Raw genomic sequence first — 24,597 nt, forward strand, 5'->3', positions numbered from 1 at the left:
TGTCAGCAGAGATAATCGATGCTCCACTTCACCTCCACATGTCCTGCTTCAACCCACTCTGTGATATTTGTTTCATAGAAGTAAGTGCTGAAAATTTTGAAGTGTTAATGGCAAGGCCTTTCTTTTCTTTCTGATTACAGAATGAACTTCCATAGGTTATTTTTACATAATCTCAAAACTGGTAACAATTTTTCCCTCTGATAGTGTAGGCCTATCAAGGAATAAACGAGCCACTTCCCTTGTAAAGAAATAATTTCAAGGCTGTAGAAGCCTTAAAATGTTCTATTCCAGTTATATAAATGAATAGGAATGAACATATGTGTTTTGGGTAAAAAAAAGCATTTAAAAGAAATTTTTGCTATAATATATACTATTTATTTTTGACCATTTTGTAAAACTTTGTAAATGGTGCTATTCAGGCTACTGGTTTCCTAAATTGCACAATAGGGTGCCAAAATCACACCTGTTCCTACTATTATGCGGTTTTTGGTTGTAAATTTGTTTTTAAATTTAAGGGTATACTCCATATAGTTAATTATTTATTTCACTGAATATATCACACAAATAGACTTTAAAATATTCGTAATTATGCTTTTGTGTTATTGAAAAAAAAAAAATAAATTTATCATTGTTCAGGTACGGTTTAACTTACGTACAAAACTCACACTGAAAGGCCATTTCATGTTTTAAAACATCAGCACATATTTCAGGAGTCTATTTTATGCAGATTGAGCGTTACACCATATCCTCTACCACACTTTCTTCACAAATGAAGAAGAACCAGTCATCTACATCAATTTCAACCTGAAAATTTTTGGAGGTGATGACGATGAATCAGTGGCATTTTTTTTTTTTTATTTTTATTTTTATTTTTTTTTTTTTTTGCTTCTGTGCTTCCTTCTGCTTCTTTCTTTTGAGGGTCCAAGTCCTTAAGTTGATTTCAACACTTTCTTTGCAACATGAAGTGACTTTTTGTCCCTATAATCCTGCAATGTATTCTTATATGGGCTTGAAGACAACAGTTCAGCTTTCTGAGCACCTTTCTTTAGCCTTTTTCCTTGTTTAGTAACCAGTTATGGTAAAGGACTTATTTTATGGGCAGTCACAACATGAGTTCTGGAACAACTAACTTGAAGTGGTTGCGATACCATTGTATTTCCCACATTGGAAAGGCCTTCTTCAGCTTCTTGGTGCCCATTCTCAGCAGTGTCATTGGGAAGAGTTAGGCACATTGGCATCTCTTCAGGTTTATTTGTGTTGTTTTTCTGTGAATGGTTAATGGCTGGAACAAAGTCAGCATTGGAAAAGACACTTCTGTCTATGGGCCAGATTCCAGTGGCTCTGAAACCATTCATTGCATTGCTCAAGGTTGCTCCTCAGCTGTACACTTCGGAAAAAGAGAACAAATGCTGAACTGAGTCACAGGAGGCTCATTAGCTCACAGCCATTTACACAGTGCTTCATCATAACAGGTTTGCAAATGGCTTGAATATTGCTACATCTAGGGGCTGCAAACGGTGTGTAGTGTGCCGCGGAAGTTGTTAGAGTAGAGCACCATGAGAGTTTGCAAGTTTAATAGCTTCAAGATTCTCAGAGAGTGTCGAGTATCCATCCAACACAAGAAGAACTTTTTCTGTGCCAATGGTTTGGCATAAGCAATAAAATGCTCCAGCCATTTAATGAAGAGCTCACTATTAATATAACCAGTGTCTGAAATTTCCACATGAGCTCTTGGTGGAGCACTAGTTTTCAGGGAAGGATGAATGCTAAGCCTCTTAAATATTATTGTGGAGGACACATAATTACCACTAGCACTCGTACGGCAGACGATTGTAGTGTAAGTTCCTCCTTTGGCACTAGAAACACTACCCACTTGATGTTTTCCCTTCTGTGCCAATATATTAGGATATTTCTTTTATACAGTTGAGAAACCGAATCGTCAACAGTGAAACTAGTCAGTGCATTTTGTTTATGCTCGTCTACAATTTTTTTCTGGAATATCAAAAAACTTAACGTTTTCTTTATTAAAACCTCTAGCCCTAGCAATAGATACATTTTCGGGCTATCGTAAAGTTAGTGTCAGATGACGTTTCACAAAAGCATAGAACCATTTCTTACCAGCCATTTTTTTCTCTTTACTGAATGGATTGTCAAGATAGGGATTAGGCTCAAGTATTTGAAAAGCTAACTTCCTTATGTCATTTATTGTAAGATCGAACAGATTCCATTCAAACTCTAAAATGACATTAATAAGTTCTTCTTCAACTGAAAGTGGAAGTGCTGTTTGTTTCCTATTCACTATCCCATTGTTGCAACAGCTGAGTCCCCCCATTACTTCACCTCGAATATGTCTTAGAAACATTTTCTATGGTATTTCATATTTTCTGCAACATTCGTTCATTTTTATTTACTCTTCTTTAAAATCCTCCAATGCATGTGTCATTCTTTCTGGAGATCACTTCCCACATTTCCTCACAGCCATCAAATGGAAAATTGCAATGAAGAAGCGGAAAAAATAATACCGCGAAATTATTTATCTTAGCTTAGGAATATTACACTCCATAAATGTATTAAAAGATGTAGCCTAAATGACTTTCATTACTAAGGTTCTTAAACCGCACCAGTAAAGATTCCTAAATCACACTGATGCTATTTAGGTGACTAAGCAGTATTGCGATGTTTGTCATGTTGTAAGCTAAACAATTGATTGAATGACAGTTATAACGATGTCAACAGGTACTTAAATATATCTTAATTATGTGTAATAGATATGAGTGCAATTATCTTCTATCCTTACGAAAAGTACACAAATCTTACATGCAAATCGTCACTTTTCTTGTATACCACATACAACACATATTACCACAGCCACTGAAACTAAACTATTGTAGCATCAAGGGAGTGTTCCCTAGTTCAAACTACTCCTGCTAGGTGGTGTGTATGTAGGACAGGTAAATCTAAAAAAGTGGTGGTGCAATTTGAGAGCCGGTGCTATAGAGGCTACTTTTCCCTAACTTAATTTTTTAAACATTGTTAGATGTAAGGTCCACCAGTTATGCAAAACAACATTTTTTTCAGAATTCCCAAACATGTTGCAGCACCTCTTTGCTATCATCAATGGGTTACTATTTTATTTAATCTGGAACGAGAATATTTTTACTCAATGATTACAAAATTACAGAAATATTTAGTTCAAACAACTATTTGTTTCTGTTAGTTAATACCTTTACATTCTGTTTGCATGGTTTTGCAGGACCATTTCCATATTGTTTCGTACTGGTAGCTTGTCATCAGCAACCGAACGATGTTGATGAGAAATTTTGTTGGGAGTTAACCTATCATTTTAAACTTTAAACGTAATTTACTTTGTCATGATGTTTCGCGCATATATTCTTTTTTACTTATGTTTTTTTTTTTTTTTTTTTTTTTTTTTTGTGGAAAGCCCTTTTTCTCAACAACCTAATGAGGTGTTGTGAAGCACATGTCAATATAACACATATTTTCTGAAATTTGGTCATAAAAAGCACTTTACACTTCACCAAGGCACACTGTAATCGTGGCAGTAGTGTGTCCCAGCCCAGTTAGTGTTCATCAGTCAGTGTTCATTTGTTCATCAGTGAGTTTGGCGCCAAATTTGAATTTTGTTCACATTTTATCTTTGTGTGTGTGTGTGTGTGTGTGTGTGTGTGTGTGTGTGTGTGTGTGTGTGTGTGTGTGTGTAACAGCTGCTTGTGTTGTCTTTTCTGTGAAGTTCCTTTAATTTTCTGAGTAGTGTGCCCCTGCAGAGCATAGTGTATTGATTTATGATGATCTGTTTTTTTCTTCTGTTAATGCCTTTTGTACATGGAAGTTTTACTCAATGGTCAATTTGCTGTATTGGCTGTGGCTGCATTCTAGTATTCTGAAGTCTGTTTCTATTGTAGTTGGGTGGTGATTGTGGGCTATTAGGTGCTCAGCAAATGTGCTATGGGAGCTGTTGCTTTTTTTTAAAGCTCTGAGATGTTCCGAATAACTGGTTTTGAATTTTCTGCATTTCTGTCCTATGTATACTGACTGCAAGTGTTGCATGTGAGTTCATATATTCGTGATATGTTAAATTTATCTGTGGGTGTTTCTTGTGTTCTTATCTTTTTCAGTGTTGTGTTTCTTTAATATGTTCCATATTCTGTGAACAATATTTCTATTGCAGGTAAGTATATTCCATTTAGTTTTGTGTGTATATTCCAGTCAATGAAACAATCAACATCATCACACAAAATTAAAACAACAAGGAAACACACCAGACACACACATTAATTAAATAATAACCATACTAAAAACCATAAAATCACAAAATTATTTTGTGTTCAACAAAGAATTTTATTCTCAACATGAAGGACTGCCAATGGGATCACCAATTAGCGGCCTCCTAGCTAAAATATTCATGAACAACCTGTAGAGCATGATATTCAGACACATAATAAACCAAAAATACTACGAAGTTATATGCTGGTACCGTTATGTTAATGACGTAATATGCCTGACTGACGGAACACAGAAACACATAGAACAGCTACAAAATGAAATAAACAACTTACACCCAAAAATTATCTTCACATTAGAAACAAAAATATTTTCTAGAGCTCACCATACCAAAAAACAAATAACACAAATGACTCCACAATATTCAGGAAATGGAGAACCACATGCACCACCATTCACAACCTGTCAAACCACCCACTGACACGTAAGCAAGCAAGCTTCAGATTCATGCTCCATGGATTAAACAGAGCACCTATAAGCAAACAGGACTGCATACAAGAACTAAACACAATAAAACAAATAGCAGTAGAAAATGGCTGTGATACCCACATGGTAGATAAATTAAACAAAAAATTATGTGAACAATACAGAAATTTATATCGCGCGCGCACACACACACACACACACACACACACACACACACACACACACACACACACACACACACACACACACAAGTCCTCATGCAGCAAACAACAACACAAAATACAAACAAAGACCACATACAAGACATAGCAGGGCAACTACATACATACAAAACGAAGTGGCACATACTCAGATGCAATAACAAAATTGTACAGAGAATAGGCAAATTATTACAGAAACAGGGACACCAAACAGGATACATCATATTACTAAAACCCAGGTACAGCCTATACAGCAAACTAATTGCTGAGGAAAACTTCCTCATACAGAGGGCAATAGCAGAAGGGAAACAGGTCATAAATGAATACACTACACTCTGCAAAGGCTCACCATTTTACACACTAAAGGCACACCATGTAAAAGACAACACAAACAGCTAAGAGGCGTACAGAACACACACACACACACATACACACACACACACACACACACACACACACATTACGTTTAGAGTATAAAATGATAAGTTAACTCCCACAAAATTTCTCATCAACATCGTTTGGTTGCTGATGACAAGCTACCAGTACGAAACAATACGGAAATAGTCCTGCAAAACCATGCAAGTCGAATGTAAAGGTATTAACTAACAGAAACAAATAGTTATTTGAACTAAATATTTCCTTAATTTTGTAATTATTTAGTACAAGTATTCACATTACATATCAAATTAAACAGGAATCCATTGATGATGGCACTGTGCTGCTGAAACAAGTTTGGGAACTTCGAAAAGGCGGAGTTTTGCATAACTGACTTACCTTCCGTTCGACAATTTAACTGCAAACACGAAAGATACAAGAGCTGCAAATTCAAAAGATGCATATTCATTTATTTACCCTTTCACTTGGCTAAATGTTAAAAGAACAGTCATTGCATCAATAATGTGAATTTTGCAGAAACTAAATCAGGGACGCTTCTCAGAACTTCTGTTTGAGACTTAACCTGAGTTGTTCCAACAGAAAAAATATGCAGCTCAGTCGAGGACTGTCTTCAAGAGAACCACAGTGTAATATGAGCATACTGAGTGGTTGTAGTGTTAGTGAGTCATTTGTCATGCTCAGGTGATCAGATGGTGCATAGGAGGCCTCTCTATGCACTCTCTGCGTTGACTCTGCAGACAGTAACTATGTTGAGATTGGAGGTGAATAGTGTTGCAACATTTATTCTATGGTACAGTCATGCCCTAATGACAAGTACGAACTCCTACTGAACAACTTCAGCTATCTGAACAGGATACAACTGGATGGGAAGCTGGGATGGATGTATCGACAGGCAGCTCCACACTTTGGGCAAAATGTATTGGTGACGTGATGCTGCTTTCATTAGTAGTGTATAGACCATCTTCTGGAAATCTGCACAGTACAGACAGACGTTAAGATCAGTGCACCGTGTGAGCAGCGCTGGCTGATCGAACATCATTCAGGTATGAAATCTAGGTACATGTTGCTCCTGTTGTTTCATCAGGGACCATTGGAAACTGTCTGCCTGCAGCAGGATTAAGATAATGTGTGTCTCTGTTCAGGCTACTACAGACACCTGACACCACAACGCATGGCTACTCTGGTGTTGTGCAAGGGTTGACTGAAGAGTGAAATGGCGCTCGTTTGTCTTCAGTGACGAGAGGGGCTTCTGTCTGTATGTGAGTGATTGACGGAGATATGTATGGTGTAGACCTGGTGAGCTGCCGATTCCAGAGTGCATTCGCCCATGACACAGAGGTTCCATCCCTGGGTTCATGGTGTGCGAGACCAGCAGTTACCACTTGGGGTTACATTTGGTGTTTCTGCAGAGTAAAGCAACCAGTGCTTGCTTCATTGCTCGTATTGCAAAACCTGTGCTATTGCCATATTTTCGACAGGAAGGTGATGTGCTTTTCCAACAGGACAACACATGTCAACGGTCCATATCTACAGGGTGGTCCACTGATCGTGACTGGGCCAAATATGTCACGAAATAAGCGTCAAATGAAAAAACTACAAACACCGAAACTTGGCTAGCTTGAAGGGGGAAACCAGATGGCGCTATGATTGGCCGCTAGATGGCGCTGCCGTAGGTCAAACGGATATCAACTACGTTTTTTAAAAATAGGAACCCCTATTTTTATTACATATGCGTGTAGTTCGTAAACAAATATGAATGTTTTAGTTGGACCACTTTTTTCGCCTTGAGATAGATGGCGCTGCAATAGTCACAAACATATGGCTCACAATTTTAGACGAACAGTTGGTAACAGGTAGGTTTTTTAAATTAAAATACAGAACGTAGGTACGTTTGAACATTTTATTTCGGTTGTTCGAATGTGATACACTTACCTTTGTGAACTTACCATTTCTGAGAACGCATGCTGTTACAGCGTGATTACCTGTAAATATCACATTTATGCAACAAATGCTCAAAATGATGTCCGTCAACCTCAATGCATTTGGCAATACGTGTAACGACATTCCTCTCAACAGCGAGTAGTTCGCCTTCCGTAATATTCGCACATGCATTGACAATGCGCTGACGCACGTTGTCAGGCGTTGCCGGTGGATCGCGAGAGCAAATATCCTTCACCTTTACCCACAGAAAGAAATCCGGGGACGTCAGATCCGGTGAACGTGCGGGTCATGATATGGTGCTTCGACGACCAATCCACCTGTCATGAAATATGCTATTCAATACCGCTTAAACAGCACGCGAGCTATGTGCCGGACATCCATCATGTTGGAAGTACATCGCCATTCTGTCATGCAGTGTAACATCTTGTAGTAACATCGGTAGAACATTACGTAAGAAATCAGCATACACTGCACCATTTAGATTGCAATCGATAAAATGGGGGCCAATTATCCTCCCTCCCATAATGTCGCACCATACATTAACCCGCCAAGGTCGCTGATGTTCCACTTGTCGCAGCCATCGTGGATTTTCCGTTGCCTAATAGTGCACATTATGCCGGTTTACGTTACCGGTGTTGGTGAATGACGCTTCGTCGCTAGGTAGAAGCCGTGCTAAAAATCTGTCATCATCCCGTAACTGCTCTTGTGCCTAGTGGCAGAACTGTACACGACGTTCAAAGTCGTCGCCATGCAATTCCTGGTGCATAGAAATATGGTACGGGTGCAATCGATGTTTATGTCGCATTCTCAACACCGACGTTTTTGAGATTCCCGATTCTCGAGCAATTTTTCTGCTACTGATATGCGGATTAGCCGCGACAGCAACTAAAACACCTACTTGGGCATCATAATTTGTTGCAGGCCGTGGTTGACGTTTCACATGTGGCTGAATACTTCCTGGTTCCGTAAATAACGTAACTATCCGGCGACCGGTCCCGACACTTGGATGATGTCGTCCAGCATACCGAGCAGCATACATAGCACACGCCCGTTGGGCATTTTGATCACAGTAGTCATACATCAACACGATATCGACCTTTTCTGCAACTGGTAAACCGTCCATTTTAACACGGGTAATGTATCACGAAGAAAATACTGTCCGCATTGGCGGAATGTTACGTGATACCACGTACTTATACGTTTGTGACTATCACAGCGCCAACTGTCACAAAGCGAAAAAAGTTGTCCAACTAAAACATTCATATTTCTTCACGTACTACATGAATATGTAATAAAAACTAGGGGTTCCTATTAAAAAAAAAAAAAAAAACGCTGTTGATATCCATTTGACTTATGGCAGCGCCATCTAGAGGACCAACCACAGCACCATCTGGTTTCCCTTTCAAACTAGACGAATTTTGTTCATTGTAGTTTTTTCGTATGATTCTTATTTCATGAGATATTTGGCCCGGTCACTATCAATGGACCGCCCTGTATGTATATTGTAAGATTAATGCAGGTAGATGAAACGCGTTTGGGTAACAACCGTGCTAAAAACGCAGTTGAGAAAGACCAGTAAAAGTTATTTTTATATGCAACAACATTCAAGCAGCAATCAATTCTGATCCGCCCCCCCCACCCCCGCCCTCCTTTCCTCCGTCCTCTCCCTGGGCTCCCTCTCCCCTCCCTTCCATCCTGTTATCTCCCCACCAAATCTCTCCCTACTTCCCTTCTCGCCCCCCCCCCCCCCCGGAGTCCTTTTGTATTCTCCTCCTCTGCCTTCCCCACTCCCTGTCGCGTCTGCCCAGCACCCCCCACCCCTCTTATTTGTCCTCATCCTCCACTGGTTCCTTTCCTGCCTTCCCCCCCCCCCTTCGCTTTTTCCCTTCTTCCCCCCTTTTTTATCTTCCCCTCATCTGTCTAGTTTCCCCCCACATGCTCTCGCCTGTGGTATGTCATATTTTAGTGCAGTGTACCAGTGCATGCTCAGTGTTGTTTCATCTTTTCCCGTGTTGCGAACAGAAAGCATGCTATCGCTGGGTGTGAATTTTATGTCCTTTGCGAACAGAAACCAGACTGTCGCTGTGTTTTTTTAATTGTCTGTCTATTATTTTACCTGTCTGCTTCGTAAGCAGTTTTATTAACATCACCATCCCTTTGTTCTGTTTTAAGTTCCACGATATTTTTTTCGCCATGTTACCCTACAAGTCTTCGCTTATATCGCCTGTTTTTTTTTAAATTATGTATTACCTTCACCTTTTTAAAATAGTCTGTAGGCTGAAGAGCGGCATACTAAGCTGCTGCCAGTCCGTCCCCCTTCGGGTGGGGGGTGGGGGGGAGAATCGAAATTCAATAAAGGAAAAAAAAATCAAGCAGCAACTGAGGACAAATGGCTGTAAATATTGAAGCGTTTTTATTATTATTGTGGTTTCCAACTTACTGTAGTCAGCAGGGTTGTGGTACTGGGGGCACTCGAGCCCCACGGAGTTGAGGTAGGGCACGACGTTGAGGCTGGAGCCCTGGTAGACGCAGTGGCCCTGCGCCAGCACATACACGTGGTCCAGCATGTGGAAGATGGTCGCGCTGGGCTGGTGGATGGTGCAGACGACCGTGCGGCCGCCCCGCGCCAAGGACTTGAGCATCGAGACGCACTGCACCGACGACAGGCTGTCCAGGCCCCTGAAAAGCCCAGCCGCAGCGTAGCGAATTATACAGCAGCACGCAAGAAACCAGGGACGCATCTCAGAACTTCTGTTTGAGACTTACTCTGGGTCAGAAATGGGACTTAACATCTGAGGTCATCAGTCCCCTAGAACTTAGAACTACTAAAACCTAACTAACCTAAGGACATCACACACATCCACGCCCGAGGGAGGATTCGAACCTGCGATCGTAGCGGTCGCGTGGTTCCAGACTGCAGCGCCTAGAACCGTTCGGCCACACCGACCGACTTACCCTGGTGATCTATTGGCTAAGTTACAGAGAGTGGAGTGGGCCTTCTGGTCCTTAATTAAGATTTACAAAATACATCTCTAAAGTCTAAAATCCTGTATCCTTAAGATTTAATTAAATGTTTCTAAACTTTTGTCAGGATAGTTGCTATTACAACATCAACGACTTCTACATCTACATCTACATGTACATCCATACTCCGCAAGCCACCTGACGGTGTGTGGCGGAGGGTACCTTGTGCACCTCTATCGGTTCTCCCTCCTATTCCAGTCTCGTATTGTTCGTGGAAAGAAGGATTGTCGGTATGCCTCTGTGTGGGCTCTAATTTTTCTGATTTAATCCTCATGGCCTCTTCGCGTGATATACTTAGCAGGGAGCAATATACTGCTTGACTCTTCGGTGAAGCTATGTTATCGAAACTTCAACAAAAGCCCGTACCGAGCTACTGAGGGTCTCTCCTGCAGAGTCTCCCACTGGGGTTTATCTATCATTTCCGTAACGCTTTCGCGATTACTAAATGATCCTGCAACGAAGAGCGCTGCTCTCCGTTGGATCTTCTCTATCTCTTCTATCAATCCTATGTGGTACGGATCCCACACTGCTCAGCAGTATTCAAGCAGTGGGCGAACAAGCGCACTGTAACCTACTTCCTTTGTTTTCGGATTGCATTTCCTTAGGATTTTTCCAATGAATCTCAGTCTGGGATCTGTCTTACCGACGATCAACTTTACATGATCATTCCATTTTAAATCACTCCTAATGCATACTCCCAGATAATTTATGAAATTAACTGCTTCCAGTTGCTGACCTGCTATATTGTAGCTAAATGATAAGAGATCTTTCTTTCTGTGTATTCGTAGCACATCACACTTGTCTACATTGAGATTCAATTGTCATTCCCTGCACCATACGTCAATTCGCTGCAGATCCTCCTGCATTTCAGTACAATTTCCCATTGTTACAACCTCTCGATATACCACAGCATCATCCGCAAAAGCCTCAGTGAACTTCCGATGTCATCCTCAAGGTCATTTATGTATATTTTGAATAGCAACGGTCCTACGACACTCCCCTGCGGCACACCTGAAATCACTCTTACTTCGGAAGACTACTCTCCATTGAGAACGACATGGTGCGTTCTATTATCTAGAAACTCTTCAATCCAATCGCACAATTGGTCTGATAGTCCATATGCTCTTACTTTAAACGACTGTGGGCAACTGTATCGAATGCCTTGCGGAAGTCAAGAAACACGGCATCTACCTGGGAACCCGTGTCTATGGCCCTCTGAGTCTCGTGGACTAATAGCGCGAGCTGGGTTTCACACGACCGTCTTTTTTGAAACCCATGCTGACATACGGTTATTACTTTGACACCTATAGAGGCTAGCATCCAGGAGAACTCGCCATCCATGTCCGATTTCGCCCATTTCCGTCAATTGCGCCTAGGACTTTCCAACTCTCTTTGCTTCCCCTTTCACTCTTCCGTGTACAACTGGGCCTGCCTCTTTTCTTTGTTCCGTGGGGACTCAGATCCAGTACCTTCTTCGCGATTGCTCTGTGCGGCTTTTTCAATGTGTACCGCACTCATCTTCACCTTCTTTTACCTCTCTGGTCTTCTATAAGTACATGGATTATTTTCCTACAGAGCTCTTCTTTACTTGTCTTTCTGGTCACCAGATATTCATGACTCGCGGGAGTCGCCCATTTACGAAGCTCGGTAACTGTTAAATTATCATCCTATCTATTTTCCAACTTTTACTGGTATATAGGACAGCCTCTACATTTGTATTAAAAATAGTTTTCTGTGTGTGATATTTCTGTTTCGCCATATTTGCATACAATTATATGAGGAGAGCATTTGTCTTCTTTACGCGGTTCTTCATATTTGCTCCAGTTCCACCATCATCTTTTACCACATTACTCAGATGTAAGAATGAACTGATAATCTCCGTTTGCTGCCCCATTATGAACCAAGGCACTTCAATGTTCCCAGAAGATATTTTCATTTTCCTTGTTTTACCCATATTTACCTTGAGGCCAGAAATCCCTGTTTCATTGTTCAGTGAGTTTAATTTAGCTTTCATCAGCCTTTGAGATGATAATGGTATGTCGTGTGCGAAATCCATAAGCTCCAGACGTTCATGGTTTTTCCGGTGGATTTCTCCATTGCTGCCTGTTGTTACTCTTCCCTTAATTGAACCAACAAAAGTAGAAAAAGCGCTAGTGATATAACACATCCTTGCTGGACTTCAAGTGTTAGCTCTGTTGGCTCTGTGAGATTTCCCTTGTGGAGAACACAACATTTGTAATCAACACAGATCTTTGATGATGTTTGGCATCTACTGTGGTATACCATACTTCCGCACCACCTGCCACAGCACTTGTTTCACAGAATTGGAGGTCATTTCAAAATAAATGAATTCTCGGTACTTGGTTGGGTGGAATTCTTTATTTTTTTCTAATACTGTGCTAGGAATATTAATAAGATCAGCACAACTGTGTTGTGCCCGACAACGGGACTGATTTTTTACGCAGTCGGTTGGGGGTTTCTCTTCGAGGCAGATATGCTGCAACAAGGGGTGAAGCATTTTAATACTAGTTTCGATGTCGAGTTTTAAGATCTCCGAAGCTATGCTATCTAGGCCTGGAGCCTTTGCATGTTTTAGGCTTCTCAAAGCAATTCTAATTTCGTCCATTGTGTAACACTGCAGATTTATGTCTTGATCTGCTTCGACTTCCTCTGGAAGATCTCTCTCCTGGGCCTCTTGATTGTCTTCATGATTTACCAGCCCCTTGAGATGCTTCTCTCATCTTTGTAGCAGAGGCTATTTGGTCGTTATCATTACCCCACCCTTGTTCCTGACTGGTCCTTGATGTCTAAAGTTCGTCATTGGGAGCCGTTTAGTGACATTGTAGAGCTGTAGAGCTCCTTTACATTCCCCCGTCTTGCTACCTCTTCTACTAACTGTGTATGTTGAGCTAGCTATTTTGTTTTATCTTGCATTATCCCTATTTTCGCCTCCGTGGAGTCTTTATGCACTTCAGTCTTCAGAGCTCTTGGATTACAAAGGTTAACTTCTGTTTTAGTTCTTTCCTGCAGTTAACTTCATTGCAGATGTCGCCGGAGATCCAGTCTTTCCTTTGACGTGTCTTAAATCTTACGGTGTTTTCTCCAGAGTCTAGATAACGGAATGAAACTGCAGGGAAGTACAGTCGCTGCATGCGGCAACGACGTATGAGAAACGCTAGCTTAACCACACTTGCTAGAGCTTCGCTACGCCGCCACAATCGATGGTCTCCTTGCGACTCATGTCGCAGTCTTCGATCAAGATGACAGAATTGCCTTAGCCCAGCAGTGTATTAAATGTCTTAGGAAGACCCCTGTGCGAACGTCATGTGAACATTACGTCAGCCATTCTTAAAGTTAAGAGTCTTGTAAATTTGTCTCTATCGAATATACTTTAAAATTTAGAGGCAGTCTAAATATTCAGAGCATTCCCGTGGAAAATGATTATACAAAGTTAAGTAAATCTTCATATTTACATTGTAGTAAAGTGAACTACTTTACATGTTATAGTTCCACTCCCTCTTCTTCCGGAACAAAACAAAGAACCCACCGTTGCATCTGCGAGAGTACTTTCACGTGGCGACAAATTAGGGAAGTGTCATCGTGTCAATGTATACCACGCCGGTCCAGGGAGGAGGAGGGTGACTGGTACTTAAGGTTCCGTCGACGACTGCTTCATCAAAGAAAAATATTCCAGAATACTGCAGATATTTTTCGAGATAAAGTGCTAATTTACAAGGATCATTCATTAAAGGGTAAAATATTTCAGTAAAATCAACATCTCTGATGAATAACGTGTTCTCCTTACAAATATTTTATCTTTAGAGATAATTTATAATGCAAAGTAATGGCAAGATGATGTGCAGGACAGTAATATTCACGTCTTTCTCGCTAGCCAGCCACTTTTTTCATTAATGCTGACGCTATCGCCGGACCAAAGACAGGAATGTTACAACTGTCACTATAATGAGATACCTGGGATTCTGCAAGATTGCAGTACTCCTGAGATTAACAGGATAGTAATACAAAGCAGCATAACTGAATTACTTACAGAGGTCAAAAATTGATTTTGCTTACCAGTGTTATGGAGAGAAATTAAAAATCTGCCCTCTAATATTAGTGCAGTATTTCACATCCCTTTACATACATGTGTACGATGAAGAATGAAACACTGAATTTTGCAAACAGCTGTAAGTACCAGTTACCGTGCACTCTGGTGATCAATACACGACACACACTCAAGTTATACGGGTTCACGATGTCTCGAAGTGAGGGCGTTGGAGGGAGCCGAGGGTAGTATTTGACTAGTGAACAGGATGCTCAGCCGAGAGTGAGGCGTGGGAACTTCATCGGTTGCTTGGGTCAGCCGCCAGTTATCCCAGTGTGACGACATACCCGATGCCTCATACCGGTAATGCACAGAGGCATTATGAGGGTCAAGGCCTGTGACGTCTCGTGGACCTGCTAACTCTGATCTGTCGTGTGACGTGGAATGAAATATTACGCGCATTGACAACAACGGCTGCAAGCTCTTTCCGTAAGCAGATTTGACACTGCGGACTAAATGAGCGACTGTGTTTGGTTTCCGTTGATGGTATGTGTGTAGTGTAGAGGAACTCCGTCGCTGTCGCAACTTGACACATTAGCTGCTGATTTTCGTTGCTGGATCTTCTGTCGACATTTGTACAAAGATTTTTTTGACTTCCCTAGAGCACGAGTGGCTGTCATCCGCTACCAGCAGTGGAGGGCGAATCTTTGACGTATTCCAGCCACTCGTGCAGGCGAAACACCAGAAATATCGTTAACAAACGTCGTCCGAAGATCGCAACAGACGCTACGTGGCCACGAAAACCTCAACAGTTTTCAGTTTCGCAAATTATTTTCACTTTGGATGTCACTCTTAGCTCGGAGAAAAAACTGATATTAAAGTAACATTTCTGGGGAATGAGAGTCAGAGCTGAATTTTTTTGCTGAAGATATTAGCCAGTTTTTCTCAGCGGGGTTCGTAAGTGATTCATATGAATTATTCACGGGCTATTTTAATCCTACAGTTTTGTGAGCAGAATTTTTCGTTTTTTTTCCCCACTATGTACAGAATTCTAAAAGAGAGCTACCGTGTGCAACCGAAAAGTTACAATTTTTTTTCTTCTGCTACCATCAGGTGTGAAGTAGTGTAAAACGGAAGACACACCAGAGTAGATGAGAGAAGAGTGCCTGTGTTTGGAAACTGGATTGTAGGTGCAACAGACAATCTGTCATGGAGCCCTTATCGTTTGAAGTGTGCTTTTCTAAATACCCGAATAATCATCAACGAATACTGGCAACTTTTCTGCACTTAGTTATTCGTCTATGGATGCTTCTGTCTACAGCCAAAAGGTGCTCTGTACTTTGGTCTAATTCAGCTGAGACACCCGGGTTTTAAGGTTCAAATGGCTCAAATGGCTCTGAGCACCATGAGACTTAACTTCTGAGGTCATCAGTCCCCTAGAACTTAGAACTACTTAAACCTAACTAACCTAAGGACATCACACACATCCATGCCCGAGGCAGGATTCGAACCTGCAACCGTAGCGGTCGCAGGGTTCCAGACTGTAGCACCTAGAACCTCTCGGTGACTCCGGCCGGCCGGGTTTTAAGGTTACTGGGGCTATCAGGAGTTTGCAGCATGTGTCCACCTCGGCGTTAAATAGGCAAGGAACACGACTTTTTGCGCTGTCTTCAACATATTGGCTTTTTGGGTTAAAAAGGTGGGGCATAAGAGCGAAATATACGTTTCTGGGTAATCAAGAATTTGTACAACTGCGAGAACAACCGCTGTTAACAAGCGATTAATGTCCTTTGCTCCTGGATTTGTCTGCGGCTTTTGAAGATAAAGGCGACTTTATTTTACTAGAAACAAGTACGGGGGTGCCATAGCGCGAAAAATACTTACGTGGTGGGTTCATCGAGGAAGAGAACGGGAGGGTTGTCGATCAGCTCTAGCGCGATCGAGAGCCGCTTCTTCTGGCCGCCCGACAGCTTTTCGCAGCGGGTCTTGAGGCACGCGGCGAGGCTCAGCGTCTCGAGGATGTCGTCAATCTGCAAGACAGGAAAATAACTTAGTTACAGCTTCTGCTGGGCATCGAAATGAATATTGAGACACAAAGGATTTCATGAAATTTGTTGCCAGTGGACACCGATTTAAATCAACGGGGAAGGCTGTAAATTTGTACCGGACTGGGACTCGAACCAGGGTCTTCTGCTTACTTGGGAGGTGAGGTGACTGCTGAGCCATTTGGACACAGAGCTCACCACAGCTGCAGGGACTACCCTAGCACGCTTTGCATCAGACCCAAACCCTCCTGCTACACCCTACTGATGTAGTGCCCCTGCCCAATAGCCTCGTTAGTCGCGGCATCTCCCCTGTTGTCATAACAGTTAAGAATTGGTGTGCATCTCCATTGAAGAGACCACTGGCCATCATCGCCTTAGTTTTACAGGGTGTTTCGAAAATGACCGGTATATTTGAAACGGCAATAAAAACTAAAGGAGCAGCGATAGAAATACACCGTTTGTTGCAATATGCTTGGGACAACAGTACATTTTCAGGCGGACAAACTTTCGAAATTACAGTAGTTACAATTTTCAACAACAGATGGCGCTGCAAGTGATGTGAAAGATATAGAAGACAACGCAGTCTGTGGGTGCGCCATTCTGTACGTCGTCTTTCTGCTGTAAGCGTGTGCTGTTCACAACGTGCAAGTGTGCTGTGGACAACATGGTTTATTCCTTAGAACAGAGGATTTTCCTGGTGTTGGAATTCCACCGCCTAGAACACAGTGTTGTTGCAACAAGACGAAGTTTTCAACGGAGGGTTAATGTAACCAAAGGACCGAAAAGCGATACAATAAAGGATCTGTTTGAAAAATTTCAACGGACTGGGAACGTGACGGATGAACGTGCTGGAAAGGTAGGGCGACCGCGTACGGCAACCACAGACGGCAACGCGCAGCTAGTGCAGCAGGTGATCCAACAGTGGCCTCGGGTTTACGTTCACCGTGTTGCAGCTGCGGTCCAAATGACGCCAACGTCCACGTGTCGTCTCATGCGCCAGAGTTTACACCTCTATCCATAAAAAATTGAAACGCGGCAACCCCTCAGCGCCGCTACCATTGATGCACGAGAGACATTCGATAACGATATAGTGCACAGGATTGATGACGGCGATATGCATGTGGGCAGCATTTGGTTTACTGACGAAGCTTATTTTTACCTGGACGGCTTCGTCAATAAACAGAACTGGCGCATATGGGGAACCGAAAAGCCCCATGTTGCAGTCCCATCGTCCCTGCATCCTCAAACAGTACTGGTCTGGGCCGCCATTTCTTCCAAAGGAATCATTGGCCCATTTTTCAGATCGGAAACGATTACTGCATCACGCTATCTGGACATTCTTCGTGAATTTGTGGCGGTACAAACTGCCTTAGACTACACTGCGAACACCTCGTGGTTTATGCAAGATGGTGCCCGGCCACATCGCACGACCGACGTCTTTAATTTCCTGAATGAATATTGCGATGATCGTGTGATTGCTTTGGGCTATCCGAAACATACAGGAGGCGGCGTGGATTGGCCTCCCTGTTCGCCAGACATGAACCCCTGTGACTTCTTTCTGTGGGGACACTTGAAAGACCAGGTGTACCGCCAGAATCCAGAAACAATTGAACAGCTGAAGCAGTACATCTCATCTGCATGTGAAGCCATTCCGGCAGACCGTTGTCAAAGGTTTCGGGTAATTTCATTCATAGACTACGCCATATTATTGCTACGCATGGTGGATATGTGGAAAATATCGTACTATAGAGTTTTCCAGACCGCAGCGCCATCTCTTGTTGACAATTGTAACTACTGTAATTTCGAAAGTTTGTCTGCCTGAAAATGTACTGTTGTCCCAAGCATATTGCAACAAACGATGTATTTCTATCGCTGCTCGTTTAGTTTGTATTGCCGTTTCAAATATACCGGTCATTTTTGAAACACCCTGTATATGTGGTGTTACCATTTTCATCTGCAGCTATTTTCAATCAAGTCGCAGAGGTATTTGGGTCTGACAAGAGGCTTGCTAGGGTAGACCATGCAGTTGTGGTGACGACTGTGACCAGATGGCATGGTAGTCAGCGCGTCTGACTAGTTATCAGAAGACAGACACAAACTTTCAACTTGTCCCATTATTTTAAATAAATGTCCACTGACAGCCAATGTCTTTCATACCTTTGTGTATTGATTCGTAATGGCTGCAGCATCAAAACTGTGTCTGTTCTTTCGGGCGTGTCCGAAAGAACAGACACTATGTACAGGGTACAAGTTTCAAGTTGACAGACCAGAATAACTCGAAAAATAAGCTTCACACGAAAAAATGTTTAGAATCCAAAGTTCATTATTTTCGAGGGGGGCATCTGCTAGTGCTGAAATTAGCCTCCCACCCCAGCCCCCTGGGGGTGGGAAGGGAGGCAACTTAAAAATTTCAAATGGGGCCCAAATTTGTATTGCATAATCAGATTCTACAGAAAAAACTACGTACATTTTGTCTTAAACGTTTGTTTTGAATCATGGTAGTTGGCGCTGTAATTCAAGAAAATCCATGTTCTCATTTTTGCTTGCAAAATGGTTACAGATAAATAAAAAATACTTTTTTACTTCGTTAATTATGATTCGCTGAAACTAAAAGTCTCCCTCTTACCCCATAGGGTGAGGTTTGAGAGAGAGGAATTAGAGTTTTACAAATGTTGACCCAAATATTCATTTTTTCCGCAGGTTCGGATAAGTTTTGTTTGTTTCGTGGTCAACATCTGCAAAACTCTAATTCCTCTCTCTCAAACCCCACCCTATGGAGAGAGAGGGAGAGTTCTAGTTTTAGCGAATCGAAATTTACGAAGTATTAGTATTTTTTATTTACCCGCAACCATTTGCCACGCAAAAATGAGGACTGCGCCGACTACCAAGAACCACAACAAATGTTTAAGGCAAAACGTACGTAGTTATTTTTATGTAGAATCTGATTATGCAATAATAAAAGGAGGTTCCCATTTGAAATTTTTAAGTTGCCTCCTGCCCCCCCCCCCCCCCCCCCAGGTGGTTGGGGTAGCTGGCTAATTTTAACACCAGCAGATGTCCCCCTCGAAAATAATCAACTTTTGATTCTACACATTTTTTCGTATGAAGCTTATTTTTCGACTTATTCAGGTTTGTCAACATAAAATGTACACTCTGTATTGAGTTAAGGGTGCAGTCGTGTCACGAAATGAGTATTTTGGACGAGAGCATTAACTAGTTGTAATATTGCTGGTAATCATTGACACCACAAGGATGAACCACCTAGAGGTGCATCGTCAGTTAACAGTGATAAGCGATTGTAATACATTCTCTGCACATGAATGAGATGTTCATTCTGCAGCGGAGTGTGCTGCGCTGATGTGGAACTTCCTGGCACATTAAAACTGTGTGCCGGACCGAGACTCGAACTCGGGACCTTTGCCTTTCGCGGGCAAGTGCTCTACCAACTGAGCGACCCAAGCACGACTCACACCCTGTCCTCACAGCTTTACTTCTGCCAGTACCTCGTCTCCTACCTTCCAAACTTTACAGAAGCTCTCCTGCGAACCTTGCAGGACTAGCGCTCCTGGAAGAAAGGAGGTAGGAGACGAGGCACTGGCGTGAGTCGTGCATGGGTAGCTCAGTTTGTAGAGCACTTGCCCACGAAAAGCAAAGGTCCCGAGTTCGAGTCTCGGTCCGGCACACAGTTTTAATCTGCCAGGAGGTTTCATTCTCAGCACATGTTTGAACGATTTGCACTGTCCAGTCACATTAATGTGATGTTCGACGTCAATGTGCGATAACCACTCATTGTCGGCACATGGCAGAACTAGCAGCGGAGGATATATAAAGCGTGATGAGGGGACGTGAGAAACAGTTCGGTCGTTGTCATAATGCGAAAACGTCGCGATTTATCTGATGTCAAACGGGCATGATCAGTGGCTTTCTGGCCAAGGGTGGATGCATTTCCGAAACGGCTAACGTTGTGAAATGTTCGCGAGTCTCTGTGGTTAAAGAATACTGTGCATTGTAAACTGGAGCTGTCCTAAACTGGCTTCGGGCCAATCGTGTTGCATCACAGGTCGTAGATGACAGAGGTGAACGACGGTTGAAGAGATGTGTGCTGGGGAATAGACGTGCAACTGTTGAGCAACTAACAGCCCAGACGAACCAAGGGCTACCAACAGTGTATCCTCAAGGACTGTTCAGTGAACGTCGCTGCATATGGGCCTCCACAGAAGATGCACCCATGTTGACTGCTGTTCATCAGCGACGAAGGCAGGAATTTGCACGCCAATACCACAACTGGACATCCACTGAGTTGGAATGTACGAGGAATTTCCTATGCGACCCTGTCATTCTGCAAGGCGCAATCGAACAATACAAATATGCAACTATCTCTGTGGACCACGTCCACCTCTACATCCAGTTTCTTTCTCATCTACCATTAGGACAATGCAACATGTCAAACAGCTTTCAGTGTACGCACATGGTTCGGGGACCACCAGGAAGAGTTTACCCTACTTCCCTGACCACCGAACTCCCCGAATTTAAACTCAACCGAGAATCTGTGAGATCTCTTCGATCGGCTATTCGGGTCATGGATTCTCAACCAAGAAACCAGATGCAGTTGACTACGGTACGGGATTCAGTGAAGCTCCACTTTCCTGTTGGTACCTTCCACAACCTCATCGACCGGCTTCCTGCACTTCTCGCAGCGGTTTGCACTGCAAAAGGCGGTTATTCAGGCTTTTGACAGACGGTAGCACTAACGTAAATGGACAGTGTATATACATTCCGAACTATAATTTAGTGTTTGGAAATTTTTTTGAATGTTTTACCTTTGTCCCCTGAAACAGCCCCACAATTGTAACAAATAAAGAAAATGAGGCAGTTGCCTCGCACTAAGGAAGGAGAAACTTAACCTCCGAAAACCTCACTGCTGTTTAATTTTTTATTTGAAAAAGAAAACATACGTTTGCTCTTTGTGAAATCGCATTTAAGCTCAATTACTACTGAGAGATGAAGACCTTTTTTCGTTGCTTTAATTGTATCACGGAAAAAGATGACGCACATGACGTATTTTTTTAAATTCTCCTTGTCTGAAGGACTTAACATCGCCTGAAGCTTTGAAATTAACTACAGTGTGACACTGTTGGACATTTTGTCCAGGAAATGAGTATGTGCAGATGCGAAATCGTTCCAAGTATAAAATACATGCTCTCCAATTAACAGCGCGAATTAACTTCATTACTGAAACTGCTGGCTGATGCAAAAATTGTTTTACGTAACTTAAGTGCCTCCCAACGTAAAAAGTTCGCAATAGGAACAAGGTGAACACCATGTAACGAGTAACTACCTCACAGTATGCAACTCACTTTGCTGCACTGTGCGGCGGGTAGCATGCATGTACAGGCTTCGGTTATTACGCCGTGACTCTGAAACTGTCCAAACTGCTCTAAAAAAGTTCTGCACCATCCTCGTGACTTGTACTTCCATAGTATTGATTTTAGCGGGAAACTCTTTTTCAGTACTATTTTGGCCGCAGTCTCTCTACATGCCTCGAACGATTACTTAAAGCTTAGACCAGCACACATGGTCACTTTATGGCAAATGTTGTCAGCACTGAATGTTGCTCGCCGAATTGGCGCTCACATCGTACACGTCATTCGAACATGCAGTTACTAATAAGGAATGATGTAACACAAAGTGTTGAAAATTAAAAGTAATAACTGGGACAGAAGGGAATTTTCACTGATGAACAAGAAAGTCATTACACAATGGACGGTGAGAATGAAAACAAACCCAAGTAAATGTTTTAGAATTAGAATCAAGAATAGTTGCCAACATGAGTAACTTGGAAGTATATATACTGAAGAGCCATATAAACTGGTGCACTTGCCTAATACTGTGTAGAACTCCCGCGAGCACGCAGAAGTACCGCAACACGACGTGGCATGGACTCAAATAACTGTCTGAAGTAGGGCTGGAGGGGACTGACACCATGAATCCTGCAGTGTGTCCGTAAATCCATAAGAGTACGAGGGAGTGGCGATCTCTTCTGAAACAGCAGGCATACCTAATATACTCAATAATGTTTACGTCTTGGGAGTTTGATGGCCAGCAGAAGTGCTTAAACTCAGAAGAGTGTTCCTGGAGCCATTCTGTAGGAATTCTGGACATGTGGTGTGTCCCAAGTCCGTCGGAATGCACAATGGACATGAATGGACGCAGCTGATCAGACAGGATGCTTACGTACGTGTTACCTTTCAGAGTCGTATCTAGACGTATCAGGGGTCCCATATCACTCTAAATGCACACGCTCCATACCATTACAGATCCTCCACCAGCTCGAACAGTCCCATGCTGACATGTAGGGTCATGGATTCATGAGGCTGTTTCCATACCGGACACGTCCTCCGCTCGATACAATTTGAAACGAGACTTGTCTGACCAGGTAACATGTTTCCAGTCATCAACAGTTCAATGTCGGTGTTGACGGGCCCAGGCGAGGCGTAAAGCTTGTGTCATGGGTACACGAGTGGGCCTTCGGCTCCGAAAGCCCATGTCGATGGTTTCGTTGAAGCTGACTCTTGATGGCCTAGCATTGACATCTGCATCAATTTGCGGAAGGGTTGCTTTTCTGTCACAAGGGTTACATTTCTGTCACGCTGAACGATTCTCTTCAGTCGTCGTTAGTCCCGTTCTAGAAGGATCTTTTTCCGGCAGCAGCGACATCGGAGATCTGATGTTTTACCGGGTTCCTGATATGCATGTACACTCATAATATACAGGACAATCCCCACTTGATCGCTAACTCTGAGAGGCTGTGTCCCATCCCACGTGCGCTGACTATAACTGCAAGTCCATACTCACTTAAACCTTGATAACCTGCCATTGTTGCAACAGTAACCGATCTAACAACTGTGCCAGACACTTGTTGTCTTATATAGACGATGCCAACTGCTGCGCGGAATTCTTCTTGTTGACATATCTCTGTATTTGAATATGCATGCCTCTACCAGTTTCATTGGCGCTGCAGGGTATATTCGGTGCACTTTGTAAAGGCAGTTCTTTGGGTCCAGATTGTATATCAAATAGGTTGCTTTCAGAGTATGCTAATACAACAGCTCCGTAACTAGCCATCATATACAACCACTCGCTCGACGAAAGGTCCGTACCTAAAGACTGGAGAGTTGCATAGGTCACACCACTAATCAAGAAAGGAAGTGGGTGTGTTCTGATGAATTACAGACACATATCACTGAAGTTGATTTACAGTAGGATTTTGAAACATGTACTGTGTCCGAACATCACGAATTACGTCTAGGAAAACGATTTGATGATGCACAGTCAGCACGGATTGAAGAAATATCGTTCTTGTAAAAATACAACTAGCTCTTTATTCTCACAAAGTAAGAATGCTAACAACAGAACGTCTCAAATTGATTCCATGTTTCCAGACACGAAGATTCTTTTGACACAGTTCCTCACAAGTGGCCTGTAATGAAATTGCGCGTTTAAGGCGTGTTTTCCCAGTCGCGTGACTGGATTCGTAATTTCCTGTCATTAAGGTCACAGGTCGTAGCAACTGACGGGAAGTCACCGAGTGAAACAGAAGTAATATGTGGCATTCCCCGAAGAAGTATTATAGGCCCTTGCTAATGCTAATCTATGCAAACGAGTTGGCAGACAAACCAAACAGCCCTCTCAGATTGTTTGCAAGTTGATGTTGTCATTTACCGTCACGTGAAGTCAACAGAAGATTAAAATCAATTGCAGAATGAATTAGAAAATATATCTGTATGATGCGAAAAGTGGCAGTTTATTCTAAATAATGAAAAGTCAGAAGTCATCTACATTCGTACTAAGCGGAATCTGCTACATTTCAGTTACACGATAAATCACACATTTCTGAAGGCTGTAAATTCAGCGAAACAGTTACAGATTACAATTACGAATGACTTAACTTGGAATGAGGGCTTAGATAATGTTGTGGGGAAAGCTAACCAAAGATTGCATTTTATTACCAGAGTCCGCCTGCTTAGCTGGGTGGTAATGTGCTCGCCTCCCAAGAAAGTGGGCCCAGGTTCGATTCCCGGCCGGGTTGGAGATTTTCTCCTCTCTGGGACTGGGTGTTGTGTTGTCCTCATCATCATTTAATCCTTATCATCGGCGCGGAAGTCGCCCAAAGTGGCGTCCACTTGCACTTGGCGGCCGAACTTCCCCGGATGGGGCA

General features: G+C 42.6%; 1 protein-coding gene across 1 annotated transcript in view; it reads right to left on the reverse strand.

The window, feature by feature from the left end:
• LOC126278108 (ATP-binding cassette sub-family G member 1) overlaps positions 1 to 24,597 on the reverse strand; it is a 463,862-nt gene that overhangs the window by 26,912 nt on the left and 412,353 nt on the right. Inside the window, exons 4-5 of the mRNA XM_049977984.1 lie at positions 16,219 to 16,364; positions 9,706 to 9,944 (exon numbers count right to left, since the gene is read on the reverse strand). Coding sequence (XP_049833941.1) covers positions 9,706 to 9,944; positions 16,219 to 16,364 — 385 coding nt within the window. The remainder of the gene's footprint in view (positions 1 to 9,705; positions 9,945 to 16,218; positions 16,365 to 24,597) is intronic.

This window comes from Schistocerca gregaria, chromosome 6 (genome assembly GCF_023897955.1).
Source record: "Schistocerca gregaria isolate iqSchGreg1 chromosome 6, iqSchGreg1.2, whole genome shotgun sequence".
In the NCBI taxonomy this organism is placed as follows: Eukaryota; Metazoa; Arthropoda; class Insecta; order Orthoptera; family Acrididae; genus Schistocerca; species Schistocerca gregaria.